The sequence below is a fragment of the Anomaloglossus baeobatrachus genome, chromosome 4 (assembly GCF_048569485.1).
Source record: "Anomaloglossus baeobatrachus isolate aAnoBae1 chromosome 4, aAnoBae1.hap1, whole genome shotgun sequence".
Taxonomy (NCBI): domain Eukaryota; kingdom Metazoa; phylum Chordata; class Amphibia; order Anura; family Aromobatidae; genus Anomaloglossus; species Anomaloglossus baeobatrachus.
This window is the reverse complement of record NC_134356.1, coordinates 373,261,584-373,286,770: the sequence shown is the minus strand read 5'-3', so window position 1 is coordinate 373,286,770 and position 25,187 is coordinate 373,261,584. Positions and strand designations below refer to the sequence as shown.

The 25,187-nt window shown below is 41.2% G+C and overlaps 1 protein-coding gene across 4 annotated transcripts in view; it reads right to left on the bottom strand.

Moving 5' to 3' along the window:
* RELN (reelin) overlaps positions 1–25,187 on the bottom strand; it is a 906,715-nt gene that overhangs the window by 31,432 nt on the left and 850,096 nt on the right. For 2 of the 4 annotated variants that reach the window (XM_075345182.1, XM_075345180.1), the window contains 7 exons: positions 24,659–24,813; positions 20,569–20,783; positions 5,456–5,633; positions 4,001–4,176; positions 3,747–3,850; positions 1,064–1,306; positions 344–519 (listed from right to left, as the gene is read on the bottom strand). In XM_075345182.1, the coding sequence (XP_075201297.1) occupies positions 344–519; positions 1,064–1,306; positions 3,747–3,850; positions 4,001–4,176; positions 5,456–5,633; positions 20,569–20,783; positions 24,659–24,813 (1,247 nt within the window). The remainder of the gene's footprint in view (positions 1–343; positions 520–1,063; positions 1,307–3,746; positions 3,851–4,000; positions 4,177–5,455; positions 5,634–20,568; positions 20,784–24,658; positions 24,814–25,187) is intronic. The other 2 variants (XM_075345183.1, XM_075345181.1) reach the window with 1 other exon arrangement.

Sequence of the window (25,187 nt, the reverse complement as noted above, 5' to 3'; positions counted from 1 at the left end):
TAGACATCTCCAGTGACTATTCCTTCATATGTTATACAGATTATATAGAATAGTGACCCTCTATAGTTATATTTGCCACTGTACTTTCATTACAAGCTAGTGTTATTTGAAAGAGAACTCTAGATGAGAAGTAACAGGGGAGAATGTACATCCTTAAACCCCATTTTCTGTACTATACTGAATATTAGTATATATTGCACATATATTAATTGTAATGGGTTTTATAGTTTGTTCATACTCTAGCCATAGCTTAAAACAATAAAACTAAGCAACAGAGAATGTTTGACCTAAAAAATGTGTTAAAAAATGGTTATGCATATATATGTTGGTATAGAAATCCTACCTTGAATTGTATCATGTAGCCAGGTTGAATAATGAGTTCCCTGGAGGACAATATATTGTGTGTTTTGTCCTTCTTTTTGTTTGGCCAATAAAGATGAAATGATGGGTTACCACAAAAACCAGCTGTTCTTACAGCATTGGGGTAGAAACTCCAATGTTCATCATGGGACGTACCTTCTAGTAGGAGAACAAGTATTAATGATTTTGAGATATCACAGGTAGCATTATACTGAACCCATAAATCTATAGATAAAACACTACTATTTACAACATCAGATAAAATGTATGTTTTGCATTTGCTTTATAAAACTAAATATTAGCAATGCACTAAAATGGGGAAGAACGGTAACAGATGGTACAAGAAGAAAGAGTGGAATTTTATATTCTTTAATTCTGCATTCCATTAAAATCTAATCATTTCCATTTCAGTACTCTTTCAGATGTCCTTGATCATCAGTCCGAATGCACGGGCTGGCCACATATCTCCTGACCCGAGCATAACAGCTTTGTATATTTCTGAGACTGTCACGTTGAGGTTGGGAGATGCGCGGCCAGCCCGTGCATTGCTATTCGAGATTGGACTGAATATTACGGATGTCTAAAGGAGGAGTTAAGCATTCTGAGCGTTACCAATTTTCCCGGACCAACTATGAAATGAGCTATTCAATTGGATACTGGAATTTTCAATTCCTGGAAATATTTAACATGGATATATACGTACCATCATCAAAAGTGTCAACGAGCTGACTGGGGTTGATCTCAGCCCCTCCAATTAATATATTATCAAGGGCCCACTGAGATCGATCCGGACCTGGCACTACATAACCGTTGCTGATAGTAAATGGCTGCCACCATCGTAGGCGAGTTGTGTTGGTTTGGGCATGATCTGGAACAAGGATGTAATCATAGCGAACTGCCATGTATTTCTGGTAATCCATCTCATGAAGAAGTGTCCAAGAGATCCCTAAAAAAGATTAAATGCACCTGTTATATATATATGTATATATATATATATATATATATATATATATATACAGTACAGACCAAAAGTTTGGACACACCTCATTCAAAGAGTTTTCTTTATTTTCATGAATGAAATTGTAGATTCACATTGAAGGCATCAAAACTATGAATTAAAACATGTGGAATGAAATACTTAAAAAGTGTGAAACAACTGAAAATATTTCTTATATTCTAGGTTCTTCAAAGTAGCCACCTTTTGCTTTGATTACTGCTTTGCACACTCTTGGCATTCTCTTGATGAGCTTCAAGAGGTAGTCACCGGAAATGGTCTTCCAACAGTCTTGAAGGAGTTCCCAGAGATGCTTAGCACTTGTTGGCCCTTTTGCCTTCATTCTGCGGTCCAGCTCACCCTAAACCATCTCGATTGGGTTTAGGTCTGGTGACCGTGGAGACCAGGTCATCTGGCGTAGCACCCCATCACTCTCCTTCTTAGTCAAATAGCCCTTACACAGCCTGGAGGTGTGTTTGGGGTCATTGTTCTGTTGAAAAATAAATGATGGTCCAACTAAACGCAAACCGGATGGAATAGAATGCCGCTGCAAGATGCTGAGGTAGGCATGCTGGTTCTGTATGCCTTCAATTTTGAATAAATCCCCAACAGTGTCACCAGCAATGCACCCCCTACACCATCACACCTCCTCCTCCATGCTTCACGGTGGGATACAGGCATGTAGACTCCATCCGTTCACCTTTTCTACAAAGAAACAGTGGTTGGATCCAAAGATCTCAAATTTGGACTCATCAGACCAAAGCACAGATTTCCACTGGTCTAATGTCCATCCCTTGTGTTCTTTAGCCCAAACAAGTCTCTTCTGCTTGTTGCCTATCCTTAGCAGTGGTTTCCTAGCAGCTATTTTACCATGAAGGCCTGCTGCACAAAGTCTCCTCTTAATAGTTGTTCTAGAGATGAGATGGTTAGTCCAAACATTTGGTCTGTACTGTAATATATATATATATATATATATATATATATATATATATATATATATATATATATATATATACTGGAACTTAGCCAACACCTGTTACATTCCCATATACTGTATAACCAGGCTATACAAGTATTGATGATTTAGAGGAATGTTATAAAGTTAACCTCATTCAGGACAATATATGGGATCTTTGCTTGTTAGGACGTTCAATTCTTTATAGAATACTAAGGTTTAAAAAATGAGAGGTGGCTTCAGATATATACAGTATTTTTCGCTTTATAAGATACACTTTTGTTCCCCCAAATTTTGGGGGAAAGTAGGGGGTGCGTCTTATAAACCGAATATACAGGGGGTGTGTGTATATATATATATATATATATATATATATATATATATAATCTGCAGGGTCCGCTCTGGAGCACTGCTGGGGGCAGGGAAAGATGGGAGCGGCAGTGTTAGATCTCCTGCTCCCGCTCATATATTATGCACAGCCGCTGTCCAGCAGTGTGGTGCTGAAATTGCATCACGCTGAGGGGCTGAGGCAGCGGGGCATATTATATCTGCTTGTGCTCCCTTTGATCGCACATGATCCCCCCTGCGTTAGATATGGCCCCCGTGCTGCTGCCCATAGTAAAATAATAAAGCTTTACTTACCTCTAGCGCTGATCTCCGGTCTCCTGCTGCTGTTGTCTGTGATAAGGCACGCAGAGATGATATCACTCTGCCGTGCCGATCACATGACCGGCAGCAAGAACCAGGAAGTAAGGAAGCTGGAGCTCAACTGCGAGGTGGGAGACACGAGAAGGGACAGCGCTGAGAAGGTAAGGAAAGAGTGTTTTATTTTATTATGGGCAGCAGCATGGGGGCGATATCTAACACAGGGGAGATGTGCCATATATAGGGGCCATAGGCAGCACACATGGGGGCCATATCTAACACCGGGGAGATGTGCCATCTATAGTGGCCATGGGCAGCACACATGGGGGCCATATCTAACACAGGGGAGATGTGCCATCTATAGGGGCCATGGGCAGCTGTATGGGGGCCATATCAAACACAGGGGAGATGTCCCATCTATAGGGGCCATATCTAACAGGGGAGATGTGCCATCTATAGGGGCCATGGGCAGCACAGGGGGACGTGTCCCAGCACAAGGGGGCTATATTCAATATAAGGGGGCCATATCCAGATTAAGGGGGGCTAATTTTAGGGAGCTATAAGGGACATATACCCTATATGATTTGTTAGACGGACACTGGCATTATAAGATGGACCCCATTTAACATTAAAAAAAAAATCTCTTTTCCTTCACCAAATTTGGGGGTGCGTCTTAAAATCAGGTGCGTCTTATAAAACGAAAAATACGATACATAGAAATTAATTAAATGCTGCTAACTTACTGAATTTCACCAGAAGCCAAAATACTTTCATGTATTCAGTAAAACCTACCTCCATCAGTCGAATAATCTAAAAGAACACCTTCTTTCCTACATGTTGGTTTATGGCAAGATGTTATATTTTCACTGCCAATCCTTGCCCAATATTGAACAAACCTAGAAGAATAATTATTGTTTAATGTATCAGTTAGTGGTATAATTAGACGTGAATATGTTTATCCTCTACTGTGATACAATTGTGATTCTAGCTCTATGTGAAATATTTACTGTTAATATATAATACCATACAATTTTACTGAGTCTTACTTTGCTCCTCTTAAATCTAGATCCTGGGTGACTGTTTGCCGAATGGAAGCTGACCAAAAATAAAGGGCTGTGTCCTCAGCTAGGATTCCACAATCAGTGCATGTTTTTCCACCCTCCATAGACAGCCAGGATTCAGGTTTGAGTTCATCACTGTCAAAGCGTTCCTTCAGAAATGTCTGTAAAGCACAGCATTATTTTATCATGGTCAGATTTAACAAATAACATGAGGCAAATAATTATTTAACAAATAGTAAAATCTAGTTTGCAGGTGAATTAAAGGCGTGGTTCACTGCTCTGCATTAGTGGCCACATCTCTGTAAAACTGATAGGGAAAACCTTTTCTAAATACCCTGTTCAGCCAATTCTGCCTCTGAGTGGCGCTTATGCGGTCCGCTCATCCCCATGAAGTGACCCCCGGGGCTCCTTGACCTTTGAGATCTGGTGATGTCACGCCAACTTCAAGTTGACTTGATATCATCGCGGTTGGCCCCAGTTTTCCTGAGTGACTGGGCTGTGGGTGGCCTTTCACCACTCATCACAACCCCGCATGTGGCACGCACTTTCCTTTGCTGCAGAGCGCCGCAAACAGGAGTGATGAGGAGCGGCGAAACACTGCCTACGCCCAGTCACTCAGGAAGACTGCGGCTGGGCTCAGTGATGTCGGGTCAACTGGAAGTTGACATGACATCCCTGGATCCCAGAGGTCACGGAGCCCGGGCGTCACTTCATGGGGATGAGCGGACCACAATAGCGCCGCTCAGAGGCAGAATTGGCTGAACAAGGTATTTAGAAAAAGTTTTCCCTATCAGTTTTACAGAAATGTGGCCACTAATGCAGAGCAGTGAACCACCTCTTTAAAGGGAATTGTGAAAAAAAATCTATCATTATTTCTGAATATCCCATGTTTTCTATAGTTTCAAATATTTCCTTAACATTGAAGTTTTCACACAGACTGTTCCTCACAATGGCCTGACACCTTCTGTTTCTTAAAGATCCAATCCAGTAGCTATCACCTAATCAAAGCAGGAATCAGAAATCATAGGATCCCCTGCACAGGTGACAGAGCATGCCCAGAACATGGTCAATAAGTTATCTCCTGTCTACAGTTTCTGATGTGCCTGCCATAAAGCAGGGCTCTAAATGTTAACAGAGCAGACGCAAAGGCAATATGGCTGCCTCCATGATCATCCAGAGAAAATACAAACATCTTTTTTACGGCTCATCGGACACACCAATATTTTGTGCCAAATTACACAGTTCACTTTTTTTATTAGACTCCATGCATTTACAAATACTCCTAACCAAACATCTTAATTGTTATTTAAAACCCATTAAAGAGGGTCTAAAAGAAACTAGAAACTTGGCACAAGTTATGTACTTCATTTTATCACACTTTGCAGATTTTTGGTGATCCTTTTACTAATACATCTCCAGCAATACATGTATAGTACTCACCTTAATGGGATGGGACAGGTAACAATTTGGCCCCGAGTATCCTGGATCACAAATACACTGCTCCTTCAGGCAATCCCCATGGCCATTACAGTTGTCCAAGCAGCCAGGTCCAATGTATAAATTATCAATTCCCCACTGCATATCTGAATACTTCTGGTAAAATCGAAACCTGACAGGACTATGAGAAAAAGTAGTGTTAAAAGAGGGCAGCAGAAGAAATTGCAAAGCTCCTTTAAATGACAGGGTGCTGGGTGTTGAAGGGGAAAGTGGAAGTCACAAGTCACTCAGCATTAGGGCTCACTCACACGTCCGATTTTTACATGTACGAGGTAAATGGAGTGATTATTCTCATCAGACTTTGCTCAGAGTTTGATTTCAGTGTGGTCCGAGAGTCATCTGTTTTTCTCATATGTGAAGTAAAAAAAAGTTTCTTCACCTTCGCCATAATGACAGACCAGTCCATGAAAATCATAAGAGTGCAGTCCAATTTTGTCATTAACACTTGGATCAAAATTGGACATGTCACTGACTTTCCACGGACCGTATTGTCTTTAAAAAATCACGGTCATGTGAATTGTTCCATAGCCTGTAACAAGTATGAGTGCTATCCATAAAAAACATGGATAGCAATTGTATGCGAAAATCAGATGTGTGAATGAGCCTTAGTTACATGGTTTAAATATATGACTAGAACCACAAACTGAAACTTTGCTTCAGGTGAAGGAAAGCATTGCTATTAGTGATGAGTGAGCACTACCATGTTCAGCTGCTCGGTATGAGCAATTGGATGACTGGACGGGCACAACTCGTGTACAGAGTATAAAGGAAGTCAATTGTGAAAATGCTTGAATTCTTCATGGACATCTAGTATACTTGGTTATCGAGTCGAATCCAACTGCTCGTTACGATTACCGAGCACCCAAGCATGGTAGTGCTCGCTCATCACTACTTACTATGAATAAACATACATTTACCTGTGGCTAATTATTGTAGCTCAGGACACAACTAAGAACATATGAAAGCTGCAATATTAACCCCTTCATCCCCAACGATTTTCCATTTTTCCGTTTTCGTTTTTTCCTTCCCTTCTTCTAACAGCCCTAACTTTTTTATTATTCCATCAATATAGACATATGAGGGCTTGCTTTTTTGTATGATGAATTGTACTTTTGAGTGCCACCATTCATTCTGCCCCATATTGTACTGAAAAACGGGAAAAAAATTCCAAGTGCAATAAAATTGCAAAAAAGTGCAATTGCACAATTGTTTTTGAGTTTCTTATTTACCATGTTAAGTATATGGCAAACTGACCTGGCATTATGATTCCCCAGGTGAGTACGAGTTCTTGGATACCAAACATGTATAGTTTTACTTTTATCTAAGTGGTCAAAAAAAAAATTCAGAGGTTTCCAATTTCCAAGACCCGTAACATTCTAATTTTTAGTGATCTCAGTCACAGCTTATTTTTGGCGTCTCAAGCTGCGTTTTTTAATTATACTATTTTTGCGTAGATGCAATCTTTTGGTCGCCTGTTATTGCATTTCAATTCAATGTTGTGGCAGCCAAAAAACCCCGTAATTTTGGCGTTTGATTTTTTTTTTCTAGTTACGCCCTTTACCGAATAGATTGAGTTTATATTTGGATAGATCGGGCATTACTGAACACGGCTATACCAAATATGTATTTTTTTATTTTCAATGGGGCAAAAAAAGGGGTGATTTGAACTGTTAATTTTTTTTAACTTTTTAAAAACTTAAAAAATATATATTTTTTAAATTGATTTTACTTATACCTGCAGTGTCTGATCGCTTGTTCTGACCAGAGCAATGCTAAAGCATCGCCGCTCTGATCAGGAGAAATGCTATGTTCCTGAGTGCTGGCACTCTGCCGACATTCATAGGAAGTGACGTGAGTTATGACAGCAGCAAGGGTCATCATCTGACCCCGCACTGTTATAGAAAGCCATTGGCGATGGCGACAGGGAACAGCATGATCCCTGCCGGAGCACATTAGTTTGTGCTGTGAGAGTTTGACAGGGCAATCTAGGAGGTTAACAGGCACAGGTGGATTGGAGATCAACCCACACCTGATAACCGCATATGTCTGCTGATCAGATTAGCAGACATGTGTGGTAACGGGAAGGAAGTGACCTAGGATGTATATATATGTCCTAGGTTGTGAAGGGGTTAAAAGGAAATTTCAAGTCCCAAATAGACAGAATTGTTAGGAAATACTCATTTATGACAGTCATTGATGCACCGGAAGTAACTGTCCAGCAAGTATTTTCACAAATATTATGCTACACCATCACATCTCAGCTGCATCCATACATTTTGAGCCCATTTATTATGGGTAGCAGTGTCATATAATTGCCAGTCTGATTATCAGTCTAGTAAATGTATTCTTAGAACAGCAAGTCTGGTTCATTCATGTACAGTGTCTTGAAAAAATATTCATACCCTGTGAACTTTTCAACATTTTTTCACGTTATACCCACAAACTAAAATGTATTTTATTGTGATTTTATGGTATACCAACACAATATAGCTAGTATTTATGAAGTGGAAAGGAAGTGATACATGGTTTTCTAAATATTTTAAAAAAGATAAATCTGAAAATTGTGAAGTGAATTTGTATTCAGCTCCAGAGTCAATTCTTTTTAGGACCACCTTTTGCTGCAATTACTACTGCAAGTTTTTTTTTTTGTTTTTTTTTTAGGTATGTCTCTACCAGCTTTGCATATTTAGAGGCTGAAATTTTTGCCCGTTCTTTGGAAAATCATTCTAAAGGCCGCTTTACACGGTACGGTTTATCTGACGATATGTCGTCGGGGGTCACGGTTTTCGTGACGCACTTCTGTCATCATTAGTGACTTCGTTGCGTGTGAAACCTACGTGCGACTCCGAACAATCACAAATAGGGTGAAAATCGTTGATCGTTGACACGTCGTTCAGTTTCAAAATACTGTTCGTCGTTTGGAACGCAGCAGACATATTGCTACGTTTGACACCCTGCCAATGACGAACAACATCCACACGACCGCCTTGGTCAAACAATATATCGCTGAACGTTTGTGAGATGTGTACGTGTGACCGCTACAAAATGACCTATGAGCGATCTTGGCAAATCGTAGCAATGATCTGGGCATGTCACATCACTAACGAGATCGCTAGCGATATCGTTGTGTGTAAAGCAGCCTTAACTCAGTGAGATGGATGGAGGCATCTGTGAGCAGCAATTTTCAAGCCTTGACAGTTGCCACAGATTCTCAATGAGATTTAGATTTGGACTTTGACTAAGCCATTCAAATAGGTGAATATACTTTGATCTAAACCATTCCAGTGTAGCTCTGGCAGTATGTTTAGGCGGGCTTTGCACGCTGCGACATCGGTAACAATGTGTTACCGGTGCTGCAGCGATAGTCCCGCCCCCGTCGCACGTGCAATATCTAGTGAAAGCTGCCGTAGCGATTATTATCGCTACGGCAGTTTCACACGCACATACCTGCCGTGCGACGTCCCTCTGGCCAGCGACCCGCCTCCTTCCTAAGGGGGCGGGTCGTGCGGCGTCACAGCGACGTCACACGGCAGGCGGCCAATTGAAATGGAGGGGCGGAGATGAGCAGGATGTAAACATCCCGCCCACCTCCGTCCTTCTCATTGCAGCCGGCGGCAGGTAAGGAGATGTTCCTCGCTCCTGCGGCTTCACACACAGCGATGTGTGCTGCCGCAGGAACGAGGAACAACATCGCACCTGTCGCTGCACCGGCATTATGGAAATTGAAAATGGCTGAAACATTGAAATCCAGCCATATCAATGCAGCTGTAGCACCGATCATTGGCTGGAGCCGGGTAACCTCAGATTCACCCGCCCCCAGCTCTGATTGGAGAGACCGGCCTTGTGACCGATCTGTCCAATCACTGTGGATTTGGGGCCAGAGACCACCCCCTCAGCTTCACTCCGGCGTCTGTGGAAATGAAGGGAGCAATTGGTAAGCTATAGCGCCCTGCCCCCTTTCAGCTGCCACTGCCCCCGCCCCCGACCCATTACTACAGCATGGGGACATTACTATAGGATGGGGACAAGGTGGGCACATGACTATAGAATAGGGACAAGGTGGGCACATGACTACAGGATGGGGGCAAGGTGGGCACATGACTATAGAATAGGGACAAGGTGAGCACATTACTAAAGCATGGGGACATTACAAGGATGGGCACAATACTATTGCATGGGGTCATTACTATAGGATAGGGATAAGGCTGGGGACATTACTATAGGATGGGGACTAGGATGGGCACATTACTACAGGATAGGGACATTACTACAAGGGGACAAGGATGAGAAACATTACTATAGGATAGGGATAAGGCTGGACACATTACTATAGGATGGGGACTAGGATGGGCACAGTACTACAGGATAGGGACATTACTACAATGGGACAAGGATGAGAAACATTACTATAGGATAGGGATAAGGCTGGGGACATTACTATAGGATGGGCACATTATGATAAGATGGGGACATTACTATAGGATGGGACCGTACTATAGGATGGGGATATTACTATAGGATGGGGACAAGGTTGGCACATTACTATAGGATAGGGACATTACTGTAGGATGGGCACATTACTATAGAATGGGACAACTATATGATGGGGACAGTACTACAGGATAGGGAGATTGCTACAAGGGGAGAAAGATGGGGAACATTACTATAAGATGGGGACAAGGCTGGACACATTACTACAGGAGGGGCACATTACGATAAGATGGGGACAAGGCTGGGGACATTACTATAGGAAGGGGACAAGGATGAGCACATTACTGTTGGATGGGGACAAGTATGGGCACATTACAAAAAGATGGGGAACATTACTAAAAGATGTTGGCCAAAATTTCTATATAGTGATAATTGTAACACTATTAGTTACAAGAAAGGGATAAAATGTAAAAAAGAAAAAAAAAGGCATGACATTTTTTTTTACCATTATTTTTTTTTTTTATATATATTTAAACAAAGAATGTACACCTTTACTATAATAAACAAGTGAAAAATGTTCAAAATCAGTGATCCAAAGGTGTGTAAAAAATATATGGTACCAATAAAAATGTCACTTTGTCCTGCAAAGAATGCGGCCCCCCAAATTATTTTTTTTCCTTTGTGCGGCCCATACACCCAGCCGAGTTTGAGAGCCCTGGCCTAGAGTATCCCTAGCCACAACACAATTCCAACACAACTAGGACTTGTCTGCCCAAAATGCCACTGAGTTGTTCCTTATTCCTCCTAAGGAACAAGAGGGGAGGTTGCTACCCATGAGAAACTAAGTTAGGAGAAGTGCTCAGAGATAGGAAGGGACCCAAGATTAAGAAACATAAAATATGTGCACAAGTGGAAAATGTGAAATAGGTAATACAAGCTAGGGTAGATTCCTACAGACCTAACAGCAAACAAGAGAAGGGTGTAGGTAAGATTACTGATAAAGCACAGGGCAAATACCACACATGTCTCTGTCACACAAGCAAAATACCTAGCAGTGTAGCTGGAGCTCGTTTCCAGAATCCACAAAGGAATATAGCCAGCAGGGAAGTCTAGTATCAGGAGAGTATAAATAGCTCTACTCGAGATGTGACAGGACAGAGAAAATAAGCAAGTGAGAAGACCTGATAATTGTAAACCAAAGGAGAGAAGGGGTATCGGACTACATGGGGCTTATTAGAAATGCATGTCAAATTTTCAGATTTATATTTTTAACACATTTAGAAAACCATGTATCATTTATTTTACACTTCACAAATACTTGCTACTTAATGTTGGTATATCACATCAAATCCCAATAAAATATATTTAAGTTTGTGGGTATAATGTGAAAAAATGTGCTAAAGTACATAGAGTATGAATACTTTTTTAAGGCACTGTATCACTGCTGGCACTAGATTTGACTCAAGACCTAGGAGCAAGTCTATTGTTATGAGACTGGCCACTCAGTAAAGCTTAGAGGCATTAATGGTAAATGTAGATTGCATTTGGTGTGCCCTGTCAGAAGAGAAGAGTCAAGAAAGCACAAAGCCCAAATCTGGGACATCAATTAAAACAGGAATACACAAACAAGAGCCTCTACATGACTTTTTCTACAGATAGAAATAAATTGATGAATTGTTGTTTTAATACAGGACTTAATTTGTCTCAAGGATTTATGTAATTTTATATCAGCAAAGGCATCTGGTTCAGAGATTCTTCGGTTTCTGAGCTCACATCAATTTTGAGGTTAATATTCAAAAGGAAGGAATACGGGGTTAAGCCGTGCTAAAATCACAGGATCCAACAAATTGATTAATTCCCTTTTATTTGTTCACAGGTCTACGTGTTTCAGAGATCTATCCATCTCCTTCATCAGGACATCCAAAAAGAATTGTGTATCTTACATGATCCTATTCCTCAGGGCTGCTGCTGAACATTACCATTACATGCGCTACAAGGGTTAGTGCCTCTCACAACCCTACAAAGTGAGTGCAATGCTCGTACTGCCCTCATTTTCCTTACCGGGTAAGAACCTATTGCACTCTTATATCCACAGCTCATCATCAATTTTGAGGTGAAATTCAGCCATCACTTCTTATCTATCAGCTAATAAATGATTTTCTACTTAAGATCTGTGTGTGTATATATATATATATATATATATATATATATATATAAAATGGTCTGTAATTTGTATCGTAGGTACACTTCAACTGTGACAGACAGAATTCCCCAAAACTCCAGAAAATCACAAACTGCATAAATTTTAAATAAATCATTTCCATGTTATTGCATGAAATCAGTATTTGATCACCTACCAACCAGCAAGAATTCTGGCTCTTACAGACCTTTTTTAAAAAAAATTAAGCTCTTCTACTCTACGCTCATTACTTGTATTAATTGCACCTATTAGAACTCATTTCTTGTATAAAAGACACCTGTTCCAAAAAATCAATCACACTTCAAACTCTCCATCATGGCCAAGACCAAAGAGCTGTCTAAGGACAACATGGACAAAATTGTAGACCTGCACAAGTCTGGGATAAGCTACAGGACAATAGGTAAGCAGCTTGGTGAGAGGGCAACAGCTGTTGGCGTAATTATTTCAAAATGGAAGAAGATAACTGTTAATCTTACTCGGTCTGGGGCCCTATGCAAAATTTCACCTTGTTGGGTAAGGATGATTCTGAGAAAGGTCAAGAATCAGCCCGTAACTACATGGGATGACCTGGTCAATGACCTGAATAGAGCTGGGACCACAGTCTCATAAATTACCATTAGTAACACACTACACCGTCGTAGATTACAATCCTGTATGGGCACGCAAAGTCCCCTGCTCACACCAGGACATGTCTAGGCCCATTTGAAGTTCGCCAGTGGCCATCTGGATGATCCAGAGGAGGCATGGGAGAAGGTCAAGTGGTCAGATGACACCAGAATAGAACTTTTGGCATTAAACCTACTTACCATGTTTGGAGAAAGAAGAAAGAAGAGTACAACCCCAAGAACACTGTCCTAACCGTGAAGCACGGGGGTGGAAACATCATACTTTGGAGGTGCTTTTCTCCAAAGGTGACAGGATGACTGCACCATATTGAAGGGAGGATGAATGGGGTCATGTATCGCTAGATTTTAACCAACAACCTCCTTCCCTCAGTAACAGCATTGAAGATGGGTCGTGGCTGGGTCTTCCAGCATGACAACGACCTGAAACACACAGCCACAGCGACTAAGGAGTGGCTCCATAAGAAGCATTTCAAGGTCCTGGAGTGGCCTAGCCAGTCTCTAGACCTGAACCAAATAGAAATCTTTGTAAGGAGCTGAGACTCAATGTTTTCCAGTGACAGCCCCGAAACCTGAGGGATCTGGAGAAGATCTGTATGGAGGGCCAAAATCCCTGCTGCAGTGTGTGCAAACTTGGCCAAGAACTACAGGAAACATCTGACTTCCAAAATTGCAAATAAAGGTTTCTTTACCAAATATTAAGTTCTGTTTTTCTATTGTATCAAATACTTATTTTATGCAATAATATGCAAATTAATTATTTAAAATTATACAGTGTGATTTTCTAGATTTTTGTATTCTGTCTGTCACAGTTGAAGTGTACCCACGATAAAAATTACAGCCCTCTCCGTGCTTTGTAGGTGGGTAAATGACCTGAAGAAATTATGTTCAAAGCAACATTGGTACTACTATCAAACCAGAAAAATGTTTCCAATCATTTATATAGCAGGGGCTGGTCTCTGATTAATTTTTAATGTGGTACAGGCAGCATGAATCACATCACAGGTTCCATTTAACGGCGTACCAAACTTTTTTCTACATATATTATTCTTCTGTAAACCTGGTCAAAAATGTAAAGAGATGATACAGTGCCTTGCGAAAGTATTCGGCTCCCTTTAATTTTTCAACCTTTTTCCACATTACATTTTAAATTTATGGTGAAGAATCAACAAGAAGTGGGACAGAATTGTGAAGTTGAACAAAATGTATTGCTTATTTTAAACTTTTTAAAAAAATAAATAACTGAACATTGGGGCGTGCAATATTAAATTGCCCCTTTACTTTCAGTGCAGCAAACTCACTCCAGAAGTTCATTGAGGATCTCTAAATGATCCAATGTTGTCTTAAATGACTGATGATGATAAATATAAGCCACCTGTGTGTAATCAAGTCTCCGTATAAATGCACCAGCTCTGTGATAGTCTAAGTGTTCTGTTTAAAGCGCAGATAGCATCATGAAGACCAAGGAACACAACAGGCAGGTCCGTGATACTGTTGTGGAGAAGTTTAAAGCTGGATTTGGTTATAAAAAGATTTCCAAAACTTTAAACATCCCAAGGAGCACTGTGCAAGTGATCATATTGAAATGGAAGGAGTATCATACCACTGCAAATCTACTAAGACCCGGCCGTCCATCCAAACTTTCATCTCTAACAAGGAGAAGACTGATCAGAGATGCAGCCAAGAGGCCCATGATCACTCTGGATGAACTGCAGAGATCTACAGCTGAGGTGGGAGAGTCTGCCCGTAGGACAACAATCAGTCGTACACTGCACAAATCTGGCCTTTATAGAAGAGTGGCAAAAAGAAAGCCAATTTCTCAAAGATATCCATAAAAAGTATTTAAAGATTGCCACAAGCCACCTGGGAGACACACCAAACATGTGGAAGAAGGTGCTTTAGTCAGCTGAAACCAATATCAAACTATTTGGGCACAATGCCAAACGATATGTTTGGCATAAAAGCAACACAGCTCATCTCCCTGAACACACCATCCCCACTGTCAAACATGGTGGTGGCAGCATCATGGTTCGGGCTTGCTTTTCTTCTGCAGGGACAGGGAAGATGGTTAAAATTGATGGGAAGATGGATGGAGCCAAATGAAGGACCATTCTTGAAGAAAACCTGTTGGAGTCTGCAAAAGACCTGAAACTGGGACGGAGATTTGTCTTTCAACAAGACAATGATCCCAAACATAAAGCAAAATCTACAATAGAGTGGTTCACAAATAAACGTATCCAGGTGTTAGAATGGCCAAGTCAGAGTTCAGACCTGAATCCAATCGAGAATCTGTGGAAAGAGCTGAAAACTGCTGTTCACAAACGCTCTCCATCCAACCTCACTCAGCTCGAGCTATTTGTAAAGGATGGGCAAGAATTTCAGTCTCTCCTTGTGCAAAACTGATAGACACATACCCCAAGCGACTTGCAGCTGTAATCACAGCAAAAGGTGGCGCTACACAGTATTAACTTAAAGTGGACGAATAATATTGCACGCCCCACTTTTCAGTTATTTATTTTTTAAAAAAGTTTAAAATAAGCAATACATTTCGTTCAACTTCACAATTGTCTCCCACTTGTTGTTGATTCTTCAGCATAACATTAAAATTTTATCTTTATGTTTGAAGCCTAAAATGTGGGAAAAGGTTGGAAAATTCAAGGGGGCCGAATACTTTTGCAAGGCACTGTATATCTCTTTGTGGGTCTCATTAATAAGAATATAATTGGTTCAGACTGACATATGAGAAAGAAAAACAGTGTAAACATATTATACGAGAATCAAATAAACCATCTGAGAGAATTATTTTAGAAGCAAATAAAAAACAAAACTATGAAATATTAATAATCATCTACATATTGTAAGAAACTTCCTCATCTGCTGCTTCGTGTTAATTCATACACAGCTGTTCTTCGCGTCTGGCATATGGCTGATGTGCAGCACTCCATGTGAATATCATTTGTCCTGATACACAGGCATATATCCAAACAATAAATCTCTATCAAAGAGATACACTGGCTAATTTTATACCCTCAAAAAACTCCATAAATTATCTCTATGAGAACAACTAGACTAGTCCTAGAAAGAATACATTTAGTAGCAACCTGGGCCTTAAAGGGGTTATTTCATGAAGTCAAGCTTTATTCATATGTGCTTTTTGAGCCACAGTGGGTGCGGTTCCCACTATGGTGGTGCTGGCCCACCAATATATTATATGTACAGCCATTAATTTGCTTTCTTTTCTGACAACAGCAGGTTGATGTCAGACTCATGTAGACAGGCTAATAGCCAAGACGGCTTCTTTTTAGCAAGGTACTGTTTACAAAATTCTTTCTCCTTTAAGTCCTCACAATGGTAAATCCATACCTGTGACATTCATAATGAACATGAATAGCTCACCATAAAGGTCCTGTCCAAAAGGAAAGATACCTTTCCCAGCAAACGCATTCAATCACAATGGAGTTCTATATGTGTGTATTGGTTGCTAATGATTGTCACAAAAATAAGATAGATGTTGGCTAAACAGACCCATTTGCCGGCTCAATCATTCATAGACATGTTTATTATATTTATGATATTTTTAATGTAGCAGCACAGTTACTTTGCAGCACTGGAGTTCTGAGTTTAAATCCCACTAAGAACAACATTTACGAGGAGGTGTATCTCCTTGTGTTTCCTCCAGATACTCTAGTTTCCTCCCACACTCCAATGACATACTGATAGGGAATGTAGATTGTGAGCCCCAATGGGGACAGTGATGTCTATAAAGTGCTGTAGAATTAATGATGCTACATTCAGGGCCACCACTAGGAATTTTAGGGCAGAATTTTGGGGTCCCCTTGAGACTCTACCCAGGCTCCACCCCAGCTCCGCCTCCATTCTGCAAACCTTCTCAAGCCTCACTGCCACTCTTGAAAAAATGTGAGTGTGTGTAGATATGTATATACATACATACACAGTCAAAATTGTTAGCACCCTTGAACTTGTTCCAGAAAGTGAAGTATTCACCTCAGAAACCTTATAATTTATTCCTGCCCCTCTACAGAATACACCCTCTACACCTCCCCTCTCCATAATACACCTGCTACACCGCCTCTCTCCATAATATCGCTCCCTCACTGCCCCATATATAATATCCACCGCACACACTGCCTCTCTGTATAATATCCCCCCCCACAATGCCCCTGTGTATAATATCCCCTCCCACACTGCTCCTCTGTATTATATCCCCCCTACACACAGCTCCTCTGTACTGAGCTTACTACAGAGATACGAGCTCAGAACTGAGCTTACTACAAAGATGTCGCACGTACCCATTTTAACCTTTGGAGCTGCCTACATGTCTGTGTTTTTCTGGCAGAACAAATGACAAAGGCTGATGCAAGTCTCTGGATCTGTGAAAAGCACAAACCAAAAAAATACGGATGGCCCGTAGTTTTAATAATGTATACAACAATGAGTGATAAAAATAAACAGACAAAACGGAGCATACCACACATATGTGTTTATATATGGATGTGTAAAAGGCATAACACCCACCAGCAGCCCAATGTATACAATGCAACACACAGTACACAGGATAATATGTTCCCAGTATACAGGTCAACACACAGTACACAAGGTAATATGTCCCTAGTATACAGTGCAGAACACCGTACACAGGGTAATATGTCCCCAGTATACAGCGCAGCACACAGTACACAGGGTAATATGTCCCTAATATATACTCCCAGACAAATGGCAGAAGAGGTAAACTGCCCAGGCCCAAAAAAAAACAAAAACTAATGCACTACCAGGATGCAGCAAGTCCTCCAATAAACTGAGACATCAGAGGTGCAAAAGCAGCTTGATTGTAAAATTGCACACTTGTGGCTTGCATAAGTCACTGTTCACACATGCAGGTTCACAGTATCTAATAAGCAGCCTATTAGTTAAGCCCATCACAATAGATGCAAGCAGGCTGCGCCAGTATTATATACAGTATGTGCTCCATGCAGGGACAGTGACTATAGTATGCAAGGCCTAACACAGAGGCCTTGCTGCATCCTGTAAAAAATATTCTGTGCAAAAGAATATATAAATATATGAGGTATTGGTAGGTAATATGGCCATGGTACGGATGCCCACAATCCACGTCACGGATCCTCATTTTTGTGGGTCCTTATACTAATACATAATATATAATATATGTATATGTATGTATATATATATATATATATATATATATATATATATATATAAAAAAACAACAACAAAAAAGAGGATTTATACAGGATGCAGCTTCTTATAATATACACAGCTCAGACCCCCTCAGCTTCTTATAATATACACAGCTCAGACCCCCTCAGCTTCTTATAATATACACAGCTCAGACCCCCTCAGCTTCTTATAATATACACAGCTCAGACCCCCTCAGCTTCTTATGATATACACAGCCCAGACCCCCCCCTCAGCTTCATATAATATACACAGCTCAGACCCCCCCTCGGCTTCTTATAATATACACAGCTCAGACCCCCTCAGCTTCTTATAATATACACAGCTCAGACCCCCTCAGCTCCTTATAATATACACAGCTCAGACCCCCTCAGCTTCTTATGATATACACAGCCCAGACCCCCCCTCAGCTTCATATAATATACACAACTCAGACCCCCCCCTCAGCTTCTTATAATATACACAGCTCAGACCCCACCAGCTTCTTATAATATACACAGCTCAGACCCCCCCTCAGCTCTTTATAACATACACAGCTACTGACCCTCTATTAGTCGTCCATCCAGCCCACCACAGTGCACAGTATAGCAGACCCAGAACCCTGTCACCAGCTGTCACCACACATCCATCTTACCAGCCTCTGTCTGTTGGGCAATTTTGTGTCTAGAAGGAGAGAAGCCATAAATCACAGCACAAGAGGAGGAGGGAATGGAGCCTACACTAAGCTCAGCATGTCCTGTCTGGAGAGCAGAGAAGATGCCAGGATCCTCTTCACGCAGAAGATCTGCCAGGACCTGACCACATGTGCTGTGTAGCCACGTCTGAAGCGGCCAGACAGGAAGATTTAAAGGTACAGTGCCGCCCCTGGGCCCGGTGAAGAGGGGGCGGCCGGGGCTTACCAAAGTTATGTAATCACCTCGGGCTCCCCCTCTTCACCAGGCCCGGTACAACGGTTGTAATGCCCTGGTGGCGGCCCTAGATACATTAATAAGAAGAACATTTTTCAAATTAGCCAATTTGTTCTTGTTTATTTCAATAAAGCACATACAGCATATCTTAAGGAATCATGCCCATTACATGTTATCTCAATGGTAGATGTTAGGGGGCAGTTAGCCTACATTATTGCAGATTCAGTCAAAATAGGTGGATGGACTAACATTTGACAAACGGTCATACAGGTTTTATGTCATATTATGTACAGTGGAACCTTGCTTAACGAGAACAATCCGTTCTGGGACTGTGCTTGTTAACCAAGTTACTCGTTCAGCAGAGCAAGATTTCCCATAGGAAATCATTTCAATGCAGACAATTCGTTCCACAACTAGTTAAATGCCCCATCCTGGTCCCCTATTCTGTCATTCCACACACGTACAAATACGCACAAACACGCACAAACACACAAGCACGCACGCAAACACACATATTATATGCTCACCTTACCTTCCGTTCCATTGCCGGTCTCCTGGGACTTGCTGTTCTCCGGTGCGGGCCATGTATCAGGTAACTATAACGACGAGGGAGGAACTTCCTGCCAGAGCGCTGACGTCAAAGGCAGAGCCGCTTGCCTCTGATTGGCCAGCGCGCTGCCTTTGAGTAGCGGTGACAGGAACCAGGAAGCTCCTGCTTCGTCGCTATGGATGCAGATGCCTGGAGTGGAGCGGAGCGGCGCACTACAGGACCCAGGAGACCGGCGATGAAACGGAAGGTACACATATTATATGCTCACCTTACCTTCCGTTCCACCGCCGGCCTCATGGTACTTGTAGTTCGCCGTGAGCACGTCGCGATGTACCCAGGAACTACAAGATCCATGAGGTCAGTGGTGGAACGGAAGGTAAGGTGAGCATAATACTGTATGTGTGTGCGTGCGTATGTGTTTGTGCGTGCGTGTTTGTGTGGACTGCAAGTGCGGATCAGAGCGCGGTGGAGGAACGAAACCGGAAGTGTCTGAGGTGAGGATTTTGCTCGCACAGCAAAGCTTTCTCGTAAAGCGGGTTACAAATTTACCGAAAGCTTTGCTTGTTAAGCAAAATTCTCGTTTAGTGGGTTACTCGTTAAGCGAGGTACCACTGTACAAGAAACCTTATAAAATGGTGCATCCAAGTCTATAAAGCACTACCTACAAATCCGCTAACAGAATAACATTTTTTTTAACTAAAAATAAATAATTAGTGCATCCAGTGTGTTTCACTGAGATTTCTCAAATTATGTTTCCATTCATCTATTAGTATAAATATACTATTTCTGGCCTAGGTTAAGGCTTCCATAGTCAATGATTTCTACTGAATTAGATAGTAAGCATGTTCACACATACCAAACATTCTCCCAACCATTGCTGAATATTTTTTTCCTTTTGAAAGGGAAGAAAATCTGTATTAAAAAATAATTATGGGAAATTAAGTTGTCATTCCTTACTTTAAAAATTTGATGTTCAAAACAGAAAAACGAACCAACATAGACCATCCTTATGTCTGGTACATGGACACACACATATATCATATTGGTTGAAGTGTAATAAACCTCATAAAACTTTGATAGAAAATGCATTTTTGACAAAAACGAAGCCAAACCATTGTTCAATTACTTACTTTCCAATGAGGTTAACTGGTAGAAGATAGATGACACGTTTCCATCCTTTAGCTGGAAAAAACACTGATGGCTGTGACACACTCCCAGAGCATTTTGGGTCAGCAGGTAGACACTGTGGAACCAGATAACTCCAGCTCACACCAAAGTCAGTGGAATACTGTAGATGTACATTGTTTGGCACGTTCTTCTCTGACGTCTTGCAGCCAACTGCTATCTGTTATACAAAAAACACAATGAATTGTAATCAGTGGTCAATGGTCACTTCTCCTATAATGGTGAGGTATGGCAAAATCAAATATGATATACTGTAGTTCAGAAAAGGAGAGTAAATGGGAGGGTGAGGGTGCGCTGAGGAGATAACGTAGGTGACATAGTGCAGAATGAAAATTATACAGATTTAGCATTTGCAATTATTATATTTTTTTTTTAAAGAAAAGGATATTTAGTGCTATACTATTACTGATTGTATGATTAATTGTCACACAATGCCATGTAGACTTTCATTGATATGGAGGCAAATTTCGTGAAACGCAGCCTTAAGGGGTTTGTTTGGTATTAAAACAATATTTCAAAAGGCAGAGGTTGATATAGAATAATAAAGGAATGTTTACTTGCATGCTCTTACCCCTGTGGCTACAACACAAGACCGCTCTTGGTGGTCACTGCTAGGACAGGCACCATCAGGTGCCCAATCCTTCACCTGATAACGGAGTCCGTGATAGACGGCAGGGGTCAGGTGGTAAGAACAGGACATTAATAGATGTCACTTTATTGCTGTAGCAATCACAGGCCTCAGTGCCCATGGTCATCATGGCTTCCTTTCCTGACCGAAACCACTGAAGTGGGGGGATAGGGACAAATTTTATAACAATGCTTACTTAAACATTTTTAAACTTAACCTTTAAACGTTAAGCTCTTTCTCTTGCAGCTGCTGCAAGCCAACATATAACTTGTTTACGTGAGGAATAAGAAGCTGCAAAAACCCTAGTACATGCCCTCATTATCTCCTGCCTGGATTATTGCAACCTCCTGCTCTGTGGCCTCCCTTCTAACAGTCTCGCACCCCTACAATCTATTCTAAATAATGCTGCCCGGCTAATCCACCTGTCCCCCCGCTACTCCCCGACCTCTCCTTTCTACCAATCCCTTCACTGGCTTCCCATTGCCCAACGACTCCAGTTAAAAAACTTAACCATGACCTACAAAGCCATCCACAACCTGTCTCCTCTCTACATCTCTAACCTAGTCTCCCGGTACTTACCTGCACGTAACCTTCGATCCTCACAAGATCTCCTTCTCTACTCCCCTCTCATCTCCTCTTCCCACCATAGCATCCAAGATTTCTCCCGTGCCTCCCCCATACTCTGGAATGCTCTGCCTCAACACATCAGACTCTCGTCTACCTCGACAAGCTTCAAAAGGAACCTGAAGACCCACCTCTTCCGACAAGCCTACAACCTGCCGTAACCCTCAGTCTGATACAGCGCCGCACAATCAGCTCTACCCTAACCTACTGTATCCTCACCTATCCCTTGTAGACTGTGAGCCTTCGCGGGCAGGGACCCTCTCCTCCTGTACCAGTCTGTGTCTTGTATTGTTTATGATTATTGTACTTGTCGCTATTATGTATACCCCTTTCACATGTAAAGCGCCATGGAATTGATGGCGCTATAATAATAAATAATAATAATAATGATAAAGTGTTTAAAATTCTCTAAAGAGATGAAGAATGGAGATCACTAGTAATATGCACAGCTTTAATAAGGACCTATGACCCCTTGGGAAACCTCTTAAGGCAAAAAAAAAAACAACTGTAAACCTTTCTCAAATATATAGTATATACAGTGCCTTGCGAAAGTATTCGGCCCCCTTGATTTTTTAAACCTTTTCCCACACTTCAGGCTTCATACATAAAGATAAAAATGTAAATTTTATGGTGAAGAATCAACAAGAAGTGGGACACAATTGTGAAGTTGAACAAAATGTATTGCTTATTTTAAACTTTTTTAAAAAATAAAAAACTCAAAATTGGGGCATGCAATATTATTTGGTCCCTTTACTTTCAGTGCAGCAAACTCACTCCAGAAATTCATTGAGGTTTTTTGAATGATCCAATGTTGTCCTAAATGACTGATGATGATAAATATAAGCCACCTGTGTGTAATCAAGTCTCTGTATAAATGCACCTGCTCTGTGATAGTCTCAGTGTTCTGTTTAAAGCACATAGAGCATCATGAAGACCAAGGAACACAACAGGCAGGTCCGTGATACTGTTGTGGAGAAGTTTAAAGCCGGATTTGGTTACAAAAAGATTTCCAAAACTTTAAACATCCCAAGAAGCACTGTGCAAGCAATCATATTTAATGGAAAGAGTATCATACCACTGCAAATCTACCAAGACCCGGCCGTCCCTCAAAAATGTAATCTCAAACAAAGAGAAGACTGATCAGAGATGCAGTCAAGAGGTCCATGATCACTCTGGATGAACTGCAGAGATCTACAACTGAGGTGGGAGCGTCTGTCCATAGGACAACAATCAGTCATACACTGCAAAAATCTGGCCTTTATGGAAGAGTGGCAAGAAAAAAGCCATTTCTCAAAGATATCCATAAAAACTTTTGTTTAAAGTTTGCCACAAGCCACCTGGGAGACACACCAAACATGTGGAAGAAGGTGCTTTGGTCAGATTAAATAAAATAGAACCTTTTGGGCACAATATCAAACGATATGTTTGGCGTAAAAGCAACACAGTTCATCTCACTGAACACACCATCCCCACTGTCAAACATGGTGGTAGCAGCATCATGGTTCGGGCTTGCTTTTCTTCAGCAGGGACAGGAAAGATGGTTAAAATTGATGGGAAGATGGATGGAGCCAAATACTGGACCATTCTTGAAGAAAACCTGTTGGAGACTGCAAAAGACCTGAGACTGGGACGGAGATTTGTCTTCCAACAAGACAATGATCCAAAACATAAAGCAAAATCTACAATGGAATGGTTCACAAATAAACGTATCCAGGTGTTAGAATGGCCAAGTCAATGTCCAGACCTGAATCCAATCGAGAATCTGTGGAAAGAGCTGAAAACTGCTGTTCACAAACGCTTTCCATCCAACCTCACTCAGCTCGAGCTGTTTGCAAAAATACTTCAATATTTTTATAATATTCAATGTCTTCAAAATACAAGGAGCATCTTATTACATGTATGCTAAATATTAATAGTTCAAACTACTGGTTGAACATTTTTGCCTGATTTATGTCTCAATGATTCACTGCTAATTGGGATGGATTTATGAAATGATCCATGTTTGTGAATCTGGTTAGAAGAATTTACAAGAAAAATAAGGTAATCAGTTCCCCTATTATATTTAATGGCAACTTAACAAAATGGGTGAATTAAGTCCATCCTAAATCCTGCAGATCTGAGTATAAGGCCTCGGTCCCACTTGTGCATAGCTTCCGATGCAAGGGCATCGGAAGCAATATGCTAATGACCCTCTGCTACGAGCGTCAGCCGAGAGTCATGCAACTGTGATCCAATCTTGCAATTTGATCACAGCTGCGGAGAAGAGGGGGGGCACTTTCTCCCCGGCTTGTCTCTGCATACATCGCACTGCGGTCGGATGACATCCGAGTGCAGTGTGATGTTTCATACGAACCCATACACTTACCGTATTTTTCGCTTTATAAGACGCACTTTTTTCCCCCAAATTTTGGGGGAAAGTAGGGGGTGCGTCTTATAAGCCGAATATACGGGGGGGGGTATATATATATGTACACTGCAGGGTCCAGGGGAGGTGGGGGCAGCAGCTCTGGAGCACAGGGGAACGCTGCGGGCTGCAGCCTTTGATCTCCTGCTCCCGCTCATATAATATGCACAGCCGCTGTCCATCTCCAATAGTGCTGAAATTGCACGCAGTGATGGGCTGGGGGAGCGGTGAATATTATATGAGCCTGCGCCCCCCTGTGATGGCACATGCCCCCCTGTGTTAGATTTGGCCCCCAGGCTTGTGTCTTCTTCATTGATTTTAGCACTTCAGCAAATTGAAATGAAATAATAGAAAAAATCAGGGAACAGAAAACATTTACCTTAAACTGCATGATCCAATTTTCTGCAGGGGTCAGATCATGGGTTACTGTGTACACCTCTCTGCCGTCTTGACTTCCGCAGATCATTACACCATCAGGTGAGTCACAGAACCTCTCAATACTGCAGTCATCATGGAAAAGCCAATGCTCATTCACTTATAAATAAAAAAAAAAGCATTCAACCTTACTGTTAGAGTGTAGCTTTTTACACACTATTTAATTAAATAAGAAAAGGCTTGTTGTCAAAATAAAAGAAACTCATGACCATCTAATTTAATCAGAAACTATATAGTATATTATGAACATATAATACTGTACATATAATTTTTAACAGGTACCACCCATTAGCAACTAAAATCCATAGTTCCTATAAAACCTGCTTCTCGCTTGTCTGGAACATGAGAATGAGTTGGCTGCAGCCAGGTGTTTTACTTGTGAAACTGTGAATGATGCTTATGCAAATGTAATGGATTTTTATTTTTTTAAAGAGAACCAACCACCAGCATTTTCATATATAAAGTAAAGCCAG